Here is a 21887-nt window from a genome sequence, read left to right as displayed (position 1 = left end):
CAATGATGCTGTAGTTTCTAAGAATTACTTTTCACTAGGCTATTGATCCACATGGAATGATGACTAGGACCTAAAGCTGGTACAAAAGCTGACATGCCACTCTTGCTGCTCCTACTTTTTTGGCCACTCATGCAGAAATGGAGACTTTATTTAGTAAAGGTGTTTTTCAAGGTCTTTTTTGTCTCAACATCACTCCTAACAAGTTTTATGACAACTATAAGTACAACAGAATACACATACATGAATAATTGAAAGAGGCACTGTGACAGGAGAAGTAAAAAAAAACCAACAAAAAAAAAAAGTGTCTGCCCTATTATATAATTTACTTTTATTCAATATTTGAACAAGGCTAAACTGTACAAGTTTGTACATTTTGCACAAAAGAACTGTTAACTAGCTTTATAAAAAAAAAAAAGAACGAAATACACAGAAGTATTACTTAAATTTGTGGTCCCCATTTCAAATTTCAAGTTGTCAATGCCAGTTAAACAAAAGTCAAAGTCCTTGACAGGTTAAAAAAAATTCCTCAAGGAAAAACAAGAATTCAAATATAGATGATGATGTAACCCTTCTGACAATGTGACCTTTACCAAGTTTTCATCCATAGTAATGTCAAACCAAAATGTTTAAACAATTCTGCCATATAAAAACATGAAGTTACAAACAGTCATCTTAGGAAAAGGTTAAAAAAAATCTAAAAAATGCAAAGTTAAATAAGATACAAATAGAGCCAAGATAGGCCCTAATGTTGCAAACACTTAGGAATATGCTTGACTTCGTGCAGATGTAGAGTTAAGCAGGTATAAACAAAGAATTACAGCATCAGAATCTTATAAGGAAATACAGGTAACTCTTTAAATATGATTCTCTATATACAGTCTCATATGTATGAGAAACCATTACTTCCCTACCCACTCACGCAGCTTTTTAAGTAATTATGATGTGTTTTGAAATGCAATTTACATTGTTTCTAGTAAAGTAAACAAGGCAATTCATGGACACAAGCAATATTAAAAAGAACTAACACTCTGAGAAGAAGTCATCAGAATTAAAGGGAAGTTTATAATACCACAGAGACACCACCATCATTAGCTTTTGGAAGACACAACATCTCTCACTGCTTAAGTTTCTTTGCTTTTATTGTTTTTCATAACTGTGACAGTCCATTTTTTTTAACTTAATCCAGTGTCTTTTAAAAAAAAAATATTGAAAAAACTTGTTGCAGCTATATTTAAATTAATAGACTGAAATTCATCTGAGGAAAGCAAAACTAAATTTCTAGGCTAAAACATTCAGATGGGCTCAGATTTGGCTTGTGGACAGGAACACAAGAAAATAAATGTTTTAATAGCTTTTTTGGCACTTATATGCAAAAAGCTGTAAGGAGGTTAAGTACATCCTCTCCCCTCCAGTAAAACAGCTAAAGTGACCAGTCCACAATGAAACTGTACAAGGCAGTAATTCACATTTAAAGAGCAAACCTGATTGCAGTTATGAGCACAACAAACCCTCATAACTTAAAAATCCTATTTTTATTTAGTTTGAAAAATTATACTGATTTTTACTCTAAATACATTCATTCCCAGCCTACATTTTACAATAAACTCACGATTCTCAAACACACGCACAACCAAGGTATAAATCCCTGAAATATGGATTTATTATAGGAATACTGATAAAAGCTTAACAGAGATACAAATTATGCTTTACAAAGTGTCTACCTTCACATTTACTATCTGAACATCTGATCATTGGCAGATGCATCACTCCCACTGTTATACACCAATACCACCTGCTCCGACCAAGTTGTTTAAAATAGAATTCACAACAGTTCCTAGTTACTTAAAAGCATATTCCCTCCCCTGTCCCCACTTCACAATGTTTAACATCTAACTTGTAGTCCAACACTTGGAGGGAAGAAAGAGGTGAAGAAGGGTGGGGGAAAAAGTTATTTTTTTCCAGCCCAAACTTGTCATTACAAGAAAGTTCAACGATTTATTTCATGCATGTCTTTGCAATATTTAGTGCATCTACACAATACATCTTTGACATAATTTTTTGGTGCTTCCTCATCCCATGTACCTTATGACCCTGCCTTTACCAGTGGATCCTTGGACTCCTGAAATAACTTACAGGGGCTGGCGCTGCTTCTCTGTAGGAAATGCAGGACAATTTTCAACTAAAAGGCACTCAGTTGTGGGTGCAAGTACCAGCAAAGCAAATGCAAAACTTGTGACTTTCATAAACTGGGAGAAACGGCTGTAAACCGTATCAGATTTACTGGACTGAAGTTAAGAACTTTCTCCCAAGGCCTGAAAAAAAATGTTTAAATCAGCTATAGAGTTTATGCATGTGCACACAGACACTAGCCAATATAGGTTCACCCTATCCTTCTATGGTTCTAAGAGGAAAAAGTGTAAGTCTACAGTATAAAGTGACTCTTGTAAAACTTTTTCTGGGACAGCACTGACTGTCAATGTTTCTGCACTCTGAACAGTAATTAAATCTGAAGAGTAGTAGTTCTTTCTTTGAGAATAAGAACATGAACGCACACTATTATTTAATTTTTTTTTCCTACTGAAAAAAAACAAACAAAAAAAACAGTTACTGAACTTAAGAATAAACCTTTCCTCAAGCATGGGTCTTCCTTGTCTTTGTTATCCTGGAAAAGTGTTGTGCAAAACAGAATCGCTTCCCTGAGGCAAAGCTCTTCAAGTCATGCCTGGCTTAGTCCCTTCCACAGAGATCATACTACATTTTTTATTTTGTGTTTGAAGCTTTTGGCACAAAGGGACCTTGAGATCACTCTCTGTAGTTTCCTGATGTTACTGGTTTAGAGTAATAAAATAATACAACAGGGTAGGGATCACAAATGTTTCACTCTCTCACTCATTCTGGGCTTCCACATTAACTCATTAAATTCTTCTTCCTCATCAATAACACTATAACTTAAGTCTAGCATCTGTCTTCATTAAGGAGTAGTATCAGCCTCCCCAAGATTTAAAATGTTGCCAGGGGGTCTCAGATTCCAAAATAAGGCAACAGAAAAACAGCCCTTGGGTTCAGTAAAGGTTTAACCAGGTGAAACTGATGTCCTATGATATACAGGTCACACTAGGTGATCTATTGATCCCTTCTGGTCCTGTGAAAAACTTGCAGGGAGCAGATGTTAAAGAGGATCACCTTGCTTCTAGTCTAACATACATAAACAGCAAAAGCCTTGGAGGCAAGTCACTTGGTCTTTCTAGTTTTCCTCTTAAAAAAGAAACTGAACTTTTTCACTTAAAGCAATCCAAAAGCAAAGCTGTAGTATTTGCAGCCGCCTAGGCATACTAGACAAGTTAATGTTGGTACTCTTTGACATACAGGCGGCTATTGTTCAACCATATACTGCATGAAGCCATATTCCATGCTATCTTCTACTTAACATGGACATGCCGTTAAATGACAAAGCCCTGAGTGGGTACTGGAGAAACAGATTTTAAAGCTGTTGTCTCCACTTAGAACTGAAAGCTGTGGCACACACTATGACCCAACACTAGTATGCAAACCACTAACTAAGGCTCAAGGTCAACCATTCTTAACTTGTGTAGCACAAGACAATCATACCATCAACAAACTAAAAGACCAGTTAAGCACTTCTTTAAAAAGTTCCAGAATTTAAGACAAAAAAACAAAAAAACCCAACCCCCTCATAGGCAAGGGCACTTTTAAGAAAGATACTCTTAAACTTTTGGTTTTTAAAAAGACACCACACTCACATTCAAGGGACATCCTTCACTTTTAGGCCGTTGTCACAAATCTGATTCTTTATTTTTCTGAAATAAACACTATTAACATAAGACTCAAAAACAAAAACTCCAACTTTCAGTCTTAGAAGAGGTGTGGTTCAATGCCCATATCACATGTAACAAGAAAACTTCCTTAAGAAAAGGAAAAAAAATATTGTAAAGTCTTTCATAAGGATGAAAATACAACCCTTATATTCTTCTCATTAGTTTGTATAGAAGTGGGCATCAAAAAAATCCTGCTTTTCTCCCCCCTGGAGTTGTTCGTGCTATGATGCTTGACGAACTTTTTGCCATTCAACAAATTCATCCAGGAGAACAGGCCCTAGAAACAGCAGAAGTTCACAGTTTTATGTTTGCAATGCCTTAAAAAAAGGGGGTGGGGGAGGGGCGAGGAGAGAAAGCTATAAACAATAGAAACATTTTGTCTGGAGAGTTCAATATTAATCCTCAGGAAGGAGTCTACGAAAATTAAAAATCATACCACACCAAAAAACCAAAAAGCAGAGTTATTTGGGGCTAGGATGAAGTTTAAAGCATTTGACTGAATAGGTACTATGAAAGTAGAAAGATATTAAATCAACATCTTAATAAGGTTTTACTATAAACAAGAACAAAGAATTCCTTTTTGCTAGACATTTCAAAATTGCATGCAATCACCTATCATGAAACATAACACGAGATGCTATTTGCAATAAAATATAGTATAACTGATTGTATTTTAGTTCTGATTAGCAAAAAGGACACACCACTGCTCCATGAATTGGCAATTGGTTGTTTTATAACTGGCACCTAGCATTCATCGGTGCTCAAATGGAGCCTTTTGCCAAACCCATGGTATCATACACAAGCTGAAAGACAGTGAACCAGATCCTAATTTGGTATAACCCGACATAGCAACATCATCACATAAGTAATATCAAAATAACTACTGAGGATCTAGCCTATTCCTGGGTACAGACAGACCTATGATTGCATTAGTATCAAAGGATACCAGTACAAGCTGTTATGATGCAACTCTTATTGCTGCAGAATCATGCAGATGTAAGACAAAACGAGTGCAATTTTAATACTGCTTCATTTAGGGTCAAAGGACAATTTAGCTAACTTATGCTACAGGATCATTTGGACAGAACAGTTAAATTGTAAAAGCAGGTATACTACATGTAATAACAGCTCCCTGTCCCCATTTAAAGTGGCCAAAATGTACTTTTGTCAATGTCCCCTTAAGTATAACTCAATAGTTTAAATAAAAATTAATGTTGCATTTCCTGGAACTTCGTTTCTACTACATTGAGAACTGGCAATATAGAAACTATACTTCAGTCAATTGTTACAAATACTTACATGCACCATCTTCGTCATAGTTGCTAAGATCTGCATGGACAGTTCTGCTGAATTCTAATACGTTGTACCACTGATCTTTGTTCATAACTCTATACTTTGATTGCTAGGCAAAATAAAATATTTTGAATACATATTAAATAAACAGGGGATATATAATATAATCTCCCTCTCATATATGCATGTGTATGTGTATTTTTTTTTAATATTTCTTGACAAATCCATTATTGGAGACTGGCACACAATTTCACCAGTTTACAAGATATTCATCAGTTTGGCATCTAAAGACATATGACACCAGCTAACCACCAAATATAAAATGGTGAGGACATATTCCACGCAAAGTGGTAACCAAAGGGATTTATTTGAGGGAAAAAAAAAAAATCAAGTTGGTAAATAGCCTGAAGACGACAAAATAGACAGGAAATCTAGTGCCTGTTACCGTGAAGCTTGGACAAGAGATGTGAGTTACATTTTGGCATAAATGTAATCAGGCTTATACTCATCTGAGTTTCTAGCAGGAACAGTTTCCACAAATGTGAACTCGCCTTCACTTCAATGTATGATTTAAAGTAGATATTCACTCTGGGACATGAAATGACCTAAGAAGGTGGCATGGTCCCTAATTCTGAATTTACCTCTCTATTCTGAGAAGGAAGAAATTTCAGCTACTTATCCAACAGCTCCCTTTGACTCAGGAGGGTGGTAGGAATGAGGTGGGAAAAAAATCTTCTGTGAAACATACAGAAGCTATTACTATTTCATAAAAGTGCCAACCGAGGGAAAAATGGAAAAGCAATAGAGCTGTATCCTCAAACAAAGGAGCACAACCTCCAACTTCTTTTTATAGCAACTCACTGCACTGGTACCACTGAAAAAGAAGTTTATTTATTTAAGTATTTGGTAAAAACACATACCTCCAAGTATTGGTAAAATACTGAAAACAGTGGCCAAGTTCTTCCAAGCAAAAGAGCTAACATAGATTTTGCAGTGTCAATATCAAGACTTCGTTGGTCTTTATCCTAAAATTAAAAATAAAGAAGTAGTACTCAAAGTACCTGACCTCACATAGCTTGCTATCATATTTTGTTTCTTGTAAATAATTTAAACAGACTTACCCTTGCAAAATCAAAGGCATATCTGTAGATATTCTTAAAGGAAGAAAAGTCATTCAGCTGTGACCGCAAAAAGTCAAACTTATTTTGTAACTTTTCTGTGCTGTCACACCTTAAAGTAAATAAACAACAACATGAATTTCAGAAGAGCAAATAAAAAAGGAGGACAGACTGTAGGGTATGTACAATTAAGAGTTTACATTTCTAGTGAGCAAAGATCAATTGCCCAGGAATTAATAATATAAACCCTGATTTTAGAAGTGTTGAAAAATATACTGTATAAAAGTCTCTCCTTTCACTTTTCAATATACAGTGTTTTTGATTCCGAAGTACCAAATGCTGCCACCCTTATACCTGTTAAATGTGAATAAGGTATTTAATAGGTAATAATTATAAGAAATAAGGTATTCACTGAAGGTATTCTATGGGACTCCGAGCGGCATAAAGTTTTCAGAAGCAAAGGCTCTGCAGCAACCCTGTTAAAGTTATATAACTTGACTTAAAGTTATGAACAGATACAAGCATAGCAGGCCATTTAACTGAAAAGAAAAGTAATAAAGTATTAAAAAAAATAGATGTCTATAAGCTCCTGCTCATGAAGTTACTATGCTAAACTCTTGCCATAAAAATAGACTGTATTGAATATTTTTTTCAGCTTTGCATCTCTTTTCTTAAATAGAAAATATTGGTTAGATTACCAACAGAAGATCTAATTTACATACCTGAACCCCCCTGCTTATACTTCATGTGCATTCCCTGGTGATCCTACTGTGCAGATTACATAGCACATCAAGAACCTTCCAGCACAGTTGCAGAGGTCCTGTGCCTCCTCCCCAGCCATGTCCTCCTAATCCTTGGTTTTGTTAGCCCAGGGATTCTCAACCAGGGTGCTGGAGCACCCTGGGGAGCTGCCAGATCCCTTGAAGGGTGATGCAAGGTATGAGAACATAAGCAAGGTACAAGGAGACAAGCTACGCAGATGAGACAAACGCAGGCTTCTTCTGGCTCGGTCAATTTCTCACCCCTACGATCTCCTTACGTGGGCTAGGCAAACATTGTAATGTGTAAATTAGTTTAAAATTGGTTGCTACTCAATTCACAAACATTACGGAAAAGATTCTTCAAGACCAATGAGGAGTGCCTCGACTCCAAAATAAAGGTTGAGAACCACTGTGTATCCCCTGGCAAAGGAATATCATATTTACTCAAATCCAAGATGAGATGCCCCTCTCTTCCCCCTCCCTCCACAAATCAGAATGGGGAGAAAAAGCCCCTTGTCCTTGATTCGAGTGGAGGGAGGAGGCAGGCAGCTACACTCTGGCCCCAAGCTCAGGGCAGCACCACAGCAGCTGCTTGTACCCTGCTCTGCCTGCCCTCAGCAACCTCTGCCCACCTCCTGCCCCAGCCTTTCGCTGCAGCCTCTGCTCCCTCTCTCCGCTCTCACAGTTAAGCACTGCCGTGGCTCAATTCCCTCCTGGGCACGAACCTCATGGAAACATGCTCCGAGACCTGGGAGGGAATCAAGCTGGAACCAGTCTGACAGCGGGAGGGGGAGGAGGGGGAAGGCAGAGGCTCTGGGAAAGCAAAGGGCAAGGGGGCCACCTGCTGCTGCTTTCCCTGCTGTACAAGTAGGGAGACGGGAGAAATTTAAGACAACCCTTTAATAGTTAGATTCTCTATCTGGAAAATGATAACAAATATATTAATTTTCCATATACAGAATTTAATATGGGGGGGGGCGCGCACAGGGTTCTCAAATTCAGAGTTGTCTTGGATTCAGATAAATCCAATAATTACTAGTCTTTTCTACTGTTGTGACTACCACCTGGTAAACTTTTTTTTTTTGGCATTTGATGGCCTTCCTCTGCTCATTATAGTGTGTACTCAACAAGAATTATTAGTTATATACTTAAATCATGTGTTAACTTTATAAATAGCTGTCTTAAAATAGATATGCAAACAATGAAACTGTTTGGACCATATTTCTGGTCCAAACAAACTAATTTCATTTAATTAAATTAAATTACTAGTTATTTTTTTTTTAAATTGTATATTCATCAAAAAAATCCAAACATTAAAATATTGTCCCCAGGTTTAAAAAAAAAAAAAAAAAAAGTTAATTTTTTTTGTGTTTTTTTTTTTTTTTTTTTTTTTTTTTTTTTTACACAAACATTATGTAATCTTGCATCTCTAGAGGGTTATAAATAACCCACTCTAGAGATGCAAGCACAGAGTTTATCTACTGGAACCCTGTCCAACCGTAACATGCTCCCCTGCACTTGCAGTTGGAGTATAGACTCGTCAGAGCAGGCAATTTGCCACTGAAGGTGTGTAAGACACCACGTATAATTATGGCAAACTGCAATAGTAAATATAGATCATAAACATAAGTAATTTTTAGATCCGTTTAATTAAATATGGCACAAGTACAAAAGGAATTGCTTGTATATAGAAAAGCCAATCTACGATGAATATAAGCACCTGGCTCAATTATCTCATGATTTTTCCTCACAAATTATTTTTAATTCAGATTAAAATGTGTGTAATAATGATAACATATATCACCAATGATAGGCACTTTACTATATATATTGTGGTAGGGGATTCATTTCCTGTGCTGTATGCATGAGAAAACTGCTTTGGCATCCTGTTGCAAAAGCCAGAGCCAGCAGACTTTAGGCTAAAGTTAGTCTCACAATTTATTTATTTTTTAAATCAAAATTGATCATTTCTATAGTCATAATTTCTTCCTTAGGTCATAGAAAAAAAATGCTTTGTACAGCCTCCAAGACATCAAACTTCCTTGAAAATTCAGTGTCAGATATCAGAGATGACTTATCCACTTAAAAAATAAGAAAAAAAGAAAAAACCCCTATGGAATGACAGGTTAGTATGCAGCATTTGAACAACACAAGAGTCACACCAACACTAAACCCCAAAACAAATATTATTGCAGTAAGTGTGCTTTGTTTGAATTTTATTTAAAATGCAAAAAAAAGAAAGAAAACTGGCCTGTGGTTTCCACCATCCGTGCTACCACAGTTGATCCAATTCAGCATAAAACTACATTACAGGACTGGATCCATTTTGCTTGTAGCTCCAGTTATATAAAGCATCAACTCTGCAACATCTTCCAAATAAGGGGAAGCTTAACAGAGGGCCTCAAGACCCAAAGTAGAAGCACAGCTGCAACAGGAGCAGAGTAATGCATCCTCACTGCCCCAACAGTCCCATAATGTGAACTAATCAACTGAACAAAACTTAAAATTCACTGGGCCAGAGAGAGTAAATAAGGGGGAAAACGACTCTGTAGGCAGCAGTTAGGGTATTCAGCTGAGCTGGGGAAGGAGTTCTAGGTTACGGTGCTTGCTCTGAGGACTGATTCTGGATTTTACTCAGTTACTGTTTAACATAAAAAAAAAAAAATCAGTGGTACATCATCACTAGGAGTAGAAGTATACCCACTCTGGAAATCTAGGCATTTTTCCTTCTATTTTCTGGATCTAAAACAGGCTTAGTTAGGAGCTAGGTGCCAAACCACTCATAATGGTGAAGTTTTAGGCAAGCAGAACTTTAAGTCTGAAGAACTTTTAAACAGTATATGATGTGGCAGCTGAGGAGAGAGTTTTGGGTATTGCATTTTTGGACTTAGAAAGAATTAAGATGTAGCTTGGATCTAGCTTAGATGACTACTCTAGCTGGGTTTTTAGTAAGATTTACAGAAAGCATCTATCTACATCATTAGATAATTGAATGACTTGGGCCTTTATTTCTGTAGCTCAGTTGATAGACAGTGATTACCTAGGCCAGAGATTTCCCAACCCCTGGGACGCAGTCAGGTACCAAGTCACAATGGGTTGGCTGCTGGTCTGCAGGAAGGTTGGCTGCCAGACCAGAAGTGACCCACATACTGCAGACCGGCAGCCAACCCTTTTCAGTCCGCGGTATGTCGGTCATTTCCGGACTGCAGTATGCTGGTCCGTGGTTTGCCAGTTCACAGTCTAAAAAAGGTTGGGAACCACTGGGCTAGGCTAGTGTTAAAGCTGAGGGTTCAAACTCTGAGCTAAAACAGCTGAACCTATAAGCAAGTTACCAGGAGGGAAGGAGAATACCTTAGTCTGGGGATTGAGGTATTCTCTTGGGAGGTGAAAAACAAGATTTTGCATTTTAGTCTCCTATTTTCTGGGCAAGAGCTCCAACTACTTGAGTATTACTTAAAATGTAGGTATCCCCACTACTGCCTCCTTCTCCAGTCTTGTTTTAAATGAAGAGTGAAAGTAGTTACATAGTCATAGGAAAGAATTCCAGGCTGTGGATCCTGAGTGGGTAGGAGCACCTGCCTGCAGCACCGATTTGGTGCCTAAGTTCTGGAAAGGGGTAGGATTACAGAAATCTCACTGTCCCAGGGTTTTCTGTTGGCTAATTTTAGATGGTTTCCTGCCTATTATTTTTTGTATCATCATTCTAAAAATCACCTAAAATTTCCTCATGTATGCAATATGGAACGCAGGCACCTAACTCGGGATTCCAGATTCCATTTGAGTGTGGGGAGCTGGTAATGGGGGCGCAGGGGATGGAGAAGGGCGGGGAAAACAGACCATACAAAGTGAAGCAATGTCCTTTGTTGTATTCATCTTCTGATCTGCTTAAAACGCTTTTGTAAATCCCCTATGTAACATCTTATGGGCAAATAGATAAAGAACAGCTTTTTTCCTGATGCCTATTAAAAGAGGGATGGATTGGAGATCCTGAGATGCTTGGGATTGGGAAGTCGAACCTAACCCACCCTCCTGCCACCAGGAGTTGAGGGGAGTGTCTGCACTTTATCATGAACTTTGATGGGGAAAACGAGCTACTCGAACCAAGCGTTGGGTGGTAGAAGATTATGTAGACAATGCACAGCCTGGGCTGACATTATTTTCCCTGAACACCCATTGATATGGGCAAAGAATTTTGCACTTATGCTCTCCCAGCAGGATCCCGGCAACTAGAGGAACATGGAGGTTGAGTCTGGCCTTGCTCTTTTTCCACCTCACTACCAACATTATGGGGAAAAAAGAGCTTCTCTGGCTCAAGAATAATCCCACTGATGAATATCAAAGACTACCATGAACAGGTGAGATAAGAGCATTTCTCAAAGAAAAGGAAGGAATATTTTATAAATGGAGAGTATCATGCAACCTAAATATTACTTGTTACTACCACCAGTCTACCCATTATGATACGAGTGACAGACAATTAGAGGATCAAAATTAGTCTCTAGCTTCTACTTAGCCAAACTGCTAAGAGGGAAGAAACAGTACCCACCACAATGCCTTAACAATATTCCCATACCTATTCCATTAACCTTTTGCTGGCCACAGCTACATTCAAAAATATGATTAAGACATTAGTTTATTAGGGTCACGCAAGACCAATCTGATGTTCTAGTGGCAGATTGCAGCTATTCCCAGGGACTGATTGAGGAAAGGTTTGAACTGCTGACCTGAAGGAAAAAAATGTTCTTTAACTTATCAAGCCTGCATACTACCCAGAAATGGAAAGGATAATTAATCAATCTGCTGCTTCAAAACAAATTTGAACATATCACAATATATATAAAAAATAAAGCTCTTACTGTAATGAGGTCATCCCCTTTAACCATTCTTCCTTGGTAAAAAATCCCATGCTTTCAGCTTCTAATTTCCAAGCTAAAACTAGCATAATGATCTAGGGAAAAGGGGGGGGAAGAGGAATATTCACCATACAAAGAAGAAAAATATTATTACTTTAACTTAGTAGTAGTGATTGATCTCTAGTCGTTTATAAAGAAAATTTAATGCATTCAGGAGTAAAGACAGTTTAACTGTATTTTAAAATATATTAACATTTTTAATTATTTAAATGTATAGAACAATCTTTCCCTTAAATGTTATGCTCTTAAGAACATTACTGACATTTAAAATCTTGATCGAAACCCTCACATTAGTCTTAAAAACAAGAAAATCCCCCTAACTAAAAAGCCACAATAAATTTCCCTGTTACTTACTGTAGTTACAGTTATTTGCATAAATCTAAATATAATCAAATTATTTACTCAAAATTCCTATTAGTGTGCAACAGTAAAACCTACATTTTCAGGCTCAACACCAATGTCTTCACAGAACTTTTCCATACCTTCTGGTCCTACAACTTCATCAGGACCTTAAAAACCAAAGAGAAACTAGACTGAGTTATACAAAGTATTCAAATTTATGAGCAGTACTGATGCATACAAGCATAAAAGCTGCTAATTGAAAAGTATATTTAAAAACTGACACCATAAGGAACTGTTTGCATTCATTTCAATAGTTTGAGAGTTAGAAACAAACTCCATCTACAACACGAGGGTGGATGAAGAGAGGGTACCAGTTACGTCCCTTAGAAAGATTTAAAGGCCAACGCAACTCAGACACCTTCAGCACGCTTTGACATACAATATAGCTACAATGCAATCATAACAGTAATACTTAAGTTAGCTTTAAACTACCTAGGTCAGGTAACACCAGTACTACATGGCAAGCACAGTGTGGGCCAATTCTTCTGTTTCTCAGATAGGCTTTGAGGCTTGCATTGAGCTCTCTTGCCATGACTAGACTGTTTACAGAACCAGAATTAGCTAATTTAACTCTAGCTTGCATACCTCCATGTCACAGTGCACTGTAGACATATCCCCAGTCAACAAGAAGTCCTATAACTATTTTGTCAAGAAAGCATTTGCTGAAAGCAACTTGTTTTCATCACTACTATTTTAAGTACTGCAGATTTGGTTTAAAAGCAGATATGCAAGTGGAAGAACTCTCAAATGATATGGAATTAATTATTTCATAGATTAATGAATTTTCTTATTAAATTTCCCATAACCTTCACTTCATAAGTTGGTATTTTGTATGTATTGTTGTTATAAAAATTAGTGAAATAAATTTAATATGTACAAAGAAAAAATTAAGTACAAAATTAATATAATTTCAATTAGAACTGCAATGATTTTTTTTCTACATTATAGGTTGCTACTTGTTTCCTTTTTGTACAAAAAGGCTTTTTAGAAGCAGCAAAACTGGCACATTAAAAAGCACGTACAGACATATTCTGCAGTTTATCCATGAAATTTTTTCAGCAAACCTCTTTTGGGTACTACAAATATTTCTCCTGAGCTTATTGCAACAACTACTCCTTCTGGACTATTAATGAAGTTGATGGACACATTGTTAGCAGTTCTCCTCACATACCATTGGAGAGATGCTAGAGATAAAACAGATACTATTTTAGTATCTATTAAAACATTATGACTATCTAAACACATGATGGTTCACGTTCTAATTAGAACTCATCAGAGCAGACTCAATTAAGAGTCTGTTCTGCCTTGCATTTAGAACACTCCAGCACCGCTTCACCGCCATGTGTATTAAACCCCTGCACTTTTTTAAATGGTTGCGGGGGTGCTTTATGTAAACCTCATTGACTGTGATTTAGCTAAAGCATCCCTGTGGCCATTTTTAAATGTGCGGGGGCTTAATAAACATGACAATGAGGTGTTTCAATTAAAATGGCTTTTTGGGAACTGCTACAGTTAAAACGCACCCCATCTCTTGAGCATGTGTATAGGCAGCCTGTGTTTTTAAACCCCAAGTAGTTCATGTAGTAATTTTAGAAACTATTTTTTTGTCACCCATGAATAAAGTAAGGGACCCATTACTGTATTGCTGTTTATACCCTGTCATACATCTTAAGTTATCTGCATTATGACTATTACCTTTCATTAAACTCCCTTTTTTAGGTTGGCAATTACAACATATTTAAATATCTGGTGTGGCCTAGAGTGGTAGTCTAGTCCGAATGCTCTGAGTTGCTGTCCTTACACGGAATAAGTTTGCTTTGGACAGATGGGAAAGCAAACGTGGGTCTCTTGCAAGGTATTGCAGAGTACAATCACTGGTTTAAAAAAGTATGTATGACAGTATACAGATGTCAAGTACCTGATCTTGTGAAGAAGTAATGACAGAGAAGATACATAATAATTTAGGCATCAATCTAGCAAACACATATACATAAGAAATTTTCTCTGTCATTAACAGGCCTACAGACTTTGATGGGCATTAATTGACCACATTTTCAGCACTAGGTCCTTAGCACAAGTCACTATTACAAAACCATGCAAATAAGTGTTATAACATCACTGTTGTTACTTGTTCTCTCACAATGCACAACAGTTAAAAAAAAAAAATTAAATGTTTATATAAAAACATGTAATCCACTATTATTGCATATTAATTAGCTTGTATATTTTATTTTTATTTATATACACGAGTATACTTATACATTTAAAAAGTATGTAAAGGTACATTTAAATGTAAAAAAAAAAAAATGTGCACGGAAACGTGTGCATAAGTAATACACACATGCGCACACTTTATTTATTTATTTATTTAAATGTGAGAGTATAAATAGAGATCACCAATGAAGCAGATCAGCTGTGCCAGGATGCGTTTCAGCACATTAGAACTGTTTCAGGTGATCTGCAGTTAATATGCTGATCCTGTGGGACAATGGGTAACACATTTACAGAGATGCTCCCCAGGGAACCTCTGGGGTGTGTCTCTGGAAGTGGGGAATGCCATCTCCGGTAGGGTCCTGGAGCTGAGACCACCAGTCAGCTGACTGGCATTCTAGTGCTGGGATGCACATGAGCAAGGTTAACACACTGGCATCCCAGCCCCAGGACTGTTCTGATCAGCCAGAGTATAAGATTTTGTACTGGAGCATTGACATGAGCTTTTGGGGGTTCAGAGGCCTGGTCCCACATGCCCCAGGAATGGGGATTTCCAGGGCATGCCAGAATCAGACCCCTGAAGCTCTGGGGGCACCTGCCTGGGGTGGCTGGAGAGTGAGAGCAGCTCCAGGCTGCCTGCACTCTCCTGCCTTAAAACAAACAGAGGTTGGCTTCAAAACAGTTGCATAAGATCATACATACCCATGTCACAGCCACAAACTTTGGGCATTTGTGGTGTGTGACAAGGGGTATGGAAGTCTGTCTGCTTGGCCTTTGTGCCACCATAAAAGATTTTATGGCGGCACTAAGGCAACATCCGTTTATACCCCAAGACTCCATATAATAAAAACTAAATGCCATTTGCATTTAGTTCATACAAAACCATTATTAACCACAAGCCCAAGTGACTGAAATCCTTTAGTTTCCTCACAAGAAAGCTGTGGCAGATAGAGAGTCCAAGCTAATATGCCTCAAACCTGATTTTGGAGGTATCACTGTTAGGGCTAAAAGGGTAGTTCTACTACTACTTCGTTTCTGGAAAAGCTGTCAATAGGAGTACTAACTAGTGTCAGTTTTGATGCAGATGCTTGATCCAATTTCTACCCAATAAAAATTACGAACTCATTGGAAATGGCTAGCAATGACATCCTGTCATCCAACTATTTATGATAGATTTTATCAAGCAGCCTAAAAAAGGAAGGCTCTGCAAATCATTAAACAATTAAATTGGGCCTTGGAAACTGTTAATGAACAGGAGACAAAAAGCCACCCTTCTCCCCATGAGTGTTTAATAAATTATGCAAAGGAGATACTTTTGTTAAGATGAACAATTAGTTACAAAACAGTTAAAGGAGAGCTTCTTTTAACATATTTGTAACAATCCTTTGGCGTTTGAGATGTTAGTTATATACAGATTTGCACAAAAATTAATAAGTATAAGCCAATATCAGTTTGCTGTAGTGTAAACAAGATAGGACAGAATTATTAACTATTTAATGGCTCCCCTAATTGTTTCATCTACTGCATAGTTTAATTTTGTTTAAACTGAATGCAATGAAACTGTACAGGGAACCATGTCCATACTACCCACCTGCACCAAAAAAAAAAAAATCAATAGGAAGGACACATATCTGAATCACCACTATACAGTGTAAGAGCAGTTGCCTATTACTGTAACTTTACTTAAGGTAACTGAAGTGTTGGTTAAGTGGGAAAGAAAGGACAAAGATGGAAAAGAAAGAGATACACAAGAAGCTGGGTAAACATAACTATTCAAGAAATATGAATCTGCATGCTTCCTGTGGTCTATGTATTCAGAAAAATATTAATGTGAAGAGGCATACATTTAGTTAAATTTGTTTAGTTAAATCAGCTTAACCATTCCCAGTAAACCATATTAACATTTAAACATGGCTGCTATTACATTCATACCTGCATATTCATAAAACCAGGCCAGGCACTTCTTGCTTGAAAAATGCTCCTCTCCACTTATCACTTTACCAGAGGCTTGTGATCTGCAATAGCTTATAGAAATATACAAAGATACCCAAGATGTTATATCTACTGTTCCTCATGTTTAAAAAGATTTTGTACAATGAATTTCAAGCTATTTATTATTAGGTCAAGCTAACATTAACAGCGTGCATCTTTATATCTACAGTTAGACATCGTATGTCATATGTGTGCGCCAAGTGTTATCAGTTTTACAGATACTGAACTGCAAGTGGCTTTCAGAAGCACTAAGCAGCACAAATCAAACTTAAATCAATGGGACCGATAGAGCTCAACAAGAAATTCAGGCTATTTATATTCAAATACTCCAGTTACACACACTTTTTCAATTTAAAGTCCACATCATTCACATTATCATTTCATTTAAAGAAGTCATAGGGTTTGTATATGTATGGAGAGAAGTAACAAACCATAACAAGCAACACTACAATGCAAGTACTAAGAGCCTGAACTCTCCTACAGCGTCACCGGGATGTGCACAGTTCCCTCTACCCTGGAGCTGACATCATGCTATTTTATAATAACAACTCTTGCAATTCAAACAGCAGCCAGGGGTAATTTAAAACTTGTCTTCATATCTCTACCCTAATACAAAACTATAGCACTTGTGATTTGAGTTTCAAGTGTTGAATTTAATCTTTTCAGCTTATGCTACACTGCCCCACCCCCTGCAAAAAAAAAAAAGGTGAAAAATGACAAAGGGGATTTGGAACCAGGTGACTGATTCATGATTCAATTTGAAAATGAGACGTGTCAAACTGAGAAAAGAAGAATCCCCGCGAGATGCTGCATGTACTGGTCTTCCAGTGCCTCATGTTAAAAATTCAGTAGGAAAAAAAGAAAAAAAAGAGAGACTATTCAACCAGTTGCAAGATGGTGCTTGGTGTGATGAGCTGCATGCACTGCAATAACATCTCCGTCCATTTAAGATTAAAAAAAAAAAAAAAGTAGTAACAAACGTGACCATAAAACGAATCTCGTGGGGTTTCGGACACCGACCCTAGGGCAGCACCTGAGAGCTGCTTCTTGCAAGCCTTTGGACATGTCAAAAATGAAACCAACCCCCCCCCTTTCATCTTGGTCCCCCGGGACGGCTCTACCCGGCTCCTGGCCTCCCCAGTCCCCCGCTCGCCCCCTGCAAGAGCCCTTCCGAGGCTTCTTAAGAGCCGAAGCACCGGGACGATGCTCCGCGGAGGCCCCGCAGCTCCGTGGCGGCGCTGGGGGCACGGCCCTGAGGGGCCACGACACGCCCCCTGGCCCGCAGCACGAGCCCGAGCGGCCCCTGGCCCACCCCCGCCCCCGGTACCTGCCGAGCTTGCACTTCTTGAGGCCGGTCTCGTCCGCCGCTGCCGCCGCTGCCGCCGCCGACTTTCTCTTCTTCTTCACCGGCATCGCCGCGCCCCGCCCCGCCCCGCCCCGCCCCTCACAGCCCGGCCGGCGGCAGCCGCGCGCCGCACACGAGCGGGCAGCGGGGACCCGGCGGCGGCTCCAGGGAACGGCAGTGCGACCCGGACGCGAACCCCCGAGCAGGAAGTGACAGCGCGCGGGGGCGGGGCCAGCGGGGAGCCCGCCTTGGGGGGCGGGACCAGCAGTGGGAGAGGGTTCGGCGAGCTCCGCCTCCTTGCCGGAGGCCCCGCCCCCTCTCCATGCTATTAAACCGGTTGCCAAATCTTAGAATAAATGGAATTGAGGTTTGTCTTCTTGAAAAGGTGCTTTAGTTGCTGGAGAGCGGTGGCTGAGGAGCGACCCCCCCCACTCCCCTCTCTTTGAAATGGGTTGGGCTTCTTCTTAAAGGCAGTGCTGCTGTTTGTTTTTTTTTCTCTCCTTCCCGGACTTGGCAGTGCTGCTCCTAAGCCGCCTGGCCTTGTCCCTGTGCTGGGAGCCGGGGCCAGGCCCGGCATGGTGGCCGGTTCCGGCCTCTGTGCAGACCACGGAGATCCTGGGGAGGGGCCAGGGGACGCCTTGAGGCCCGGGAGTCCCTGATGCTCCAGCTGTTGCCGCCCAGGACAGAGGCGCGTCGCAGCACCCTGCCCTGTCCTGCAGGCGAGCAGCGTCTCTTGGTGGCCTAGACAGCTGCATGCAGTGCCTGGAGGTGGGCAGTCAGGTTCACCGAGTACCGGAGGAGCGATGGCGAAGCTACGCAGGCCTGCAGGAAGTGGTGGTGTTAAACCTCCTTGCGTCCTCTTGGGGCAGCCCACTGGAGCAAAGCCATGGCATGGACAGGCTCGATGCTTGGACTGTCTTGCAGGTGGTTTAATATGCCAGCAAGCAGACACACCTGCCAGGATGGTTTAGGATGGAGCACTTCAATTCTTATGAATCTGGCCTGCGATGAATTGACTTTATGGGAACTGTGAGCTTTCCATAACTGGTGTCTGTTTAGTCCTCCAGGCATCCCAGTCTGCACTGCTCCTCAACCCTAGCCTAACCCCTGTAGGGCAAAAGAACTACTGCCCAAACATTCATTGCTTGCGCTGGCTAAGGCATGCACCCTTACTCCAGGGTTGCCCCATAGGTTGGGTAAAATCAGCTTTAGGATTCCACTTGGAAAGCTGCTTAGCTAAGTGGCTTGCAGTGGACCCCCCCCTTAGCAGGATCTCAGGTTCATTGGGGGTGAGGGTGGGGGGGTCATAAGGTGCTGGGGGGTTATCTGGATCCCTGCTTATTGATCCTGGGGAACTGGGTGCTGTGGGGGTACCCCAAGGGCTTGCTTTAAGAAGACTTTCCCTGGAAAGCCACTTAGTTCATTTCAGTTGCCTGCCATGAACCCCACTTGGCAGGCTTATTTGGGGTGGAGGTATCACTGTGTATTGGTGGCCTGTCCGGACCCCTGCTTCTGTTTCCTGGGTGGCAGCTGCTTTGGGACCGACTCCACAACTGGTTGCCCCCAGTTTCGGTACCACCACACAGGGCTCAGTAATCTGCAAGCAATTGGTCTTCATGGAACTCCTGTGTAGGTGAGAAGGGGAAGCAGAAAATTGCAAATATACCCAGCCCCAGGTTACCAACCCCTACTCATTCCCTTCATGGGTCTGAAGTCTGTGGGATTGGAATAGCTAAGGCTTCTTGCACCAGCACATTCGAGCATTTCCTGACTCCCTGGGTGCTCCAGAGCTGTGGCAACCTGGTGATGTGCCGGCTCCCATGCATCCTCAGCCCAGGCTTCATGGAAAATTTTTCCTTTGGTTTCATAAATGTTATGAAGGATGCAGGTAGAGGTGACAGCACTGGGTTACATCCAAGTGGACTCCTAATGTTTGCCAGTGGTCCCTGAGGCACACACAGACATACCCCACACCTATGCAGCAGCTGCTGAGAAAGTAGGTAAAGAAGGTGTAAGGCTTCATGAGCCTGGGGTGGAGCAGGTATGCTGGGTCTTCAGTTAGCAGTGGGGGTGGTCACTCCTCACCTCAATGCTTGGAATCTCAGGGACTGGAAATCTCAGGGGCAAACTTCCCCCTCTCCATGAGCTCAGGGAGTCCAGAGTTGTAGAATACCCTGGCATCATGACCCTTGCTCAATCCCTTCCCCCCCTTTCCCCCACTGCCGCAGCATTCATGTGTATGAAACTCTCCTGGAGGTCTATGGTTACCTGCAGCACCACAGAGAAGACACCCTTGCAGCTGGTTTAGTCACTGGCTCGGTGTCCATGGACAAGTTAGTGATATCGATGCCAAAAACGGTAATGGGGTTGGGAAAGTCCTTACAGCCACCTGTGGGTTGGCAAGGTGGATGAATTGTGGTCCTAGTACATCCTTGAATACCAAGCCCACCTCCTGAACTGCATTTTCCCCCACTGTAGATTTCTGAATGCTCAAGTAGTTCCCTACAGTGTCAGGTGTAGCAAACTTCCACACAGCGATGGCAATGTGCTTCTCCATGGTCAAGGGTCTCCCATATCCTGGTATTTTACTACTGTAGGCTGGGGGGTCAACTCAATGCAAATCTCCATAAAGATTGCCCAGGTCATACAGAAGTTCATGTGCCACAGCTTGTCATCCTAGGTGGCCAGGACAATGTGCTCCCATCAGTCACTGCTCATCTGCCTGGACCAGTAGCACTACTGCACCAGCTAGAGTGGCCCCCACAGCATAGCAGGTTGCATCCATAGGTGGTGTAAGGGGGGGGGGCTAACGAGGTTCAGCCCCCCACAAACACCAGGGCAGCCCAGCCACAGGCTGCTGGAGCAGGGGGGAGAAGCATGCCAGGATCAGTCAACCCAGCACAGCATGCCTGTACATTTCTTTTGACTGCCTGGGCTTGGGGGAGGCAGCTTAAAACCCCCACAGTGTAGGAGGGAGTGGAGTAAGGGCAGGGGCAAATCATTCACCCCTGCCCCGCTCTCTGCTGCACTGTGGGGATTGTCCCATGACCTGGCCCAGCTGGGTCCCCATTCACGGGGAATGGGGCCCCAGCTGGGCTGGGCTGTGGGGCAACAGGAGCCCAGCGGCTTGTATAGGGGTGTGGGAGGGTGGCTCCTGCCACTGAATTCACTGCAGGGCTCCCCTGTGCCACACCCCAGGATGAGCTGCTGGGCTCTGATTGCCCTACAACTTGCCCAGATGGATCCCCATTCACGGTGAATGGGGCCCTGGCTGGGTTGTGGGACAATTGGAGCCCGGCGGCTCCTTCAGAGCCATGGCACAGGATAGCTAAGGTGGTGGGGGGGCAGCCATGGCCCTGATCTTTGCACGGGGCCAAGGGCGGGCTGCAGCTGCGCTCTGCCTGCTCCCTGCCTCCATACCTCGCTGCAGCCTTTGAAAGCGGCACCATGTGCCTCGCTGCCTGGCCTGCACAGGAGTGGGACGCACATGGTGCTGTGCCGCTTTCAAAGGCTGCAGTGAGGTGCAGAGGTGGGGAGCAGGCAGAGCGCAGCTGTAGCCCACCCTTGCCCTGTGCAAAGATTGGGGGCCTGGTGCCATGGCTCTGGAGGAGTCACTGGACTCTTCCCAGGGCAGGTGTGGGTGTCCTGGGGGCTCTGTCCCCTCTGATCTGGCAGCGCAGTCAAGGCTGGCCTCACTTGAGCCTCTGGGAACTTCATAAGATTGGGCCCCTAATGTAGTCCATTACCTGTTGTGACTGGGGCTGGTGTGGAGAAACGGCTGCATGGGTGCAGTAGGCCCCGGCCCCAATCTCTGTCCAGTCCCAGCCCCAGCCCCAGCTTTGCTTCTTGCCCCCCCTTCCCCCACAAACTTTTGCGGGGGGGTACACATGCTTGCACACACTCAGCACCCCCTCCCTCCAATTTTTTTTCTATCTCTGCCTATGGTTGTATCTTATTCCATATACTGTTGTTCTCCTCAACTTTGAGGGCCACTATGAGGTAGAAAAGCCAGTGCA

The 21887-nt window shown here is 41.5% G+C and overlaps 1 protein-coding gene across 1 annotated transcript; it reads right to left on the bottom strand.

Moving 5' to 3' along the window:
• Window positions 1–306: 306 nt before the first annotated feature.
• Window positions 307–18046, bottom strand: DCUN1D5 (defective in cullin neddylation 1 domain containing 5). Its single transcript, XM_014600715.3, has 8 exons — window positions 17854–18046; window positions 16467–16558; window positions 12360–12430; window positions 11865–11956; window positions 6251–6359; window positions 6050–6154; window positions 5136–5238; window positions 307–4113 (listed from the first exon to the last, which is right to left on the bottom strand). Exons 1-8 carry the CDS (start codon window positions 17937–17939, stop codon window positions 4058–4060), a joined length of 714 nt encoding a protein of 237 aa, XP_014456201.1. The 5' UTR covers window positions 17940–18046; the 3' UTR covers window positions 307–4057.
• Between the last annotated feature and the right edge of the window lie 3841 nt (window positions 18047–21887).

The sequence above is a fragment of the Alligator mississippiensis genome, chromosome 1 (genome assembly GCF_030867095.1).
Source record: "Alligator mississippiensis isolate rAllMis1 chromosome 1, rAllMis1, whole genome shotgun sequence".
In the NCBI taxonomy this organism is placed as follows: Eukaryota; Metazoa; Chordata; order Crocodylia; family Alligatoridae; genus Alligator; species Alligator mississippiensis.
This window is presented reverse-complemented; position numbering and strand designations above follow the sequence as displayed.

Excerpts from the sequence above, each read along its gene's own strand:
- DCUN1D5 (XM_014600715.3), bottom strand. The coding sequence starts at position 17,939 with ATGCCGGTGAAGAAGAAGAGAAAGTCGGCGGCGGCAGCGGCGGCAGCG. Across the intron at positions 16,559-17,853 it reads AAGAAGTGCAAGCTCGGCAG|CTATTGCAGATCACAAGCCT; the intron begins GTACCGGGGGCG and ends TATTTCTATAAG. Across the intron at positions 6,360-11,864 it reads AAGGGGATGACCTCATTACA|GTGTGACAGCACAGAAAAGT; the intron begins GTAAGAGCTTTA and ends ATTTACTTTAAG.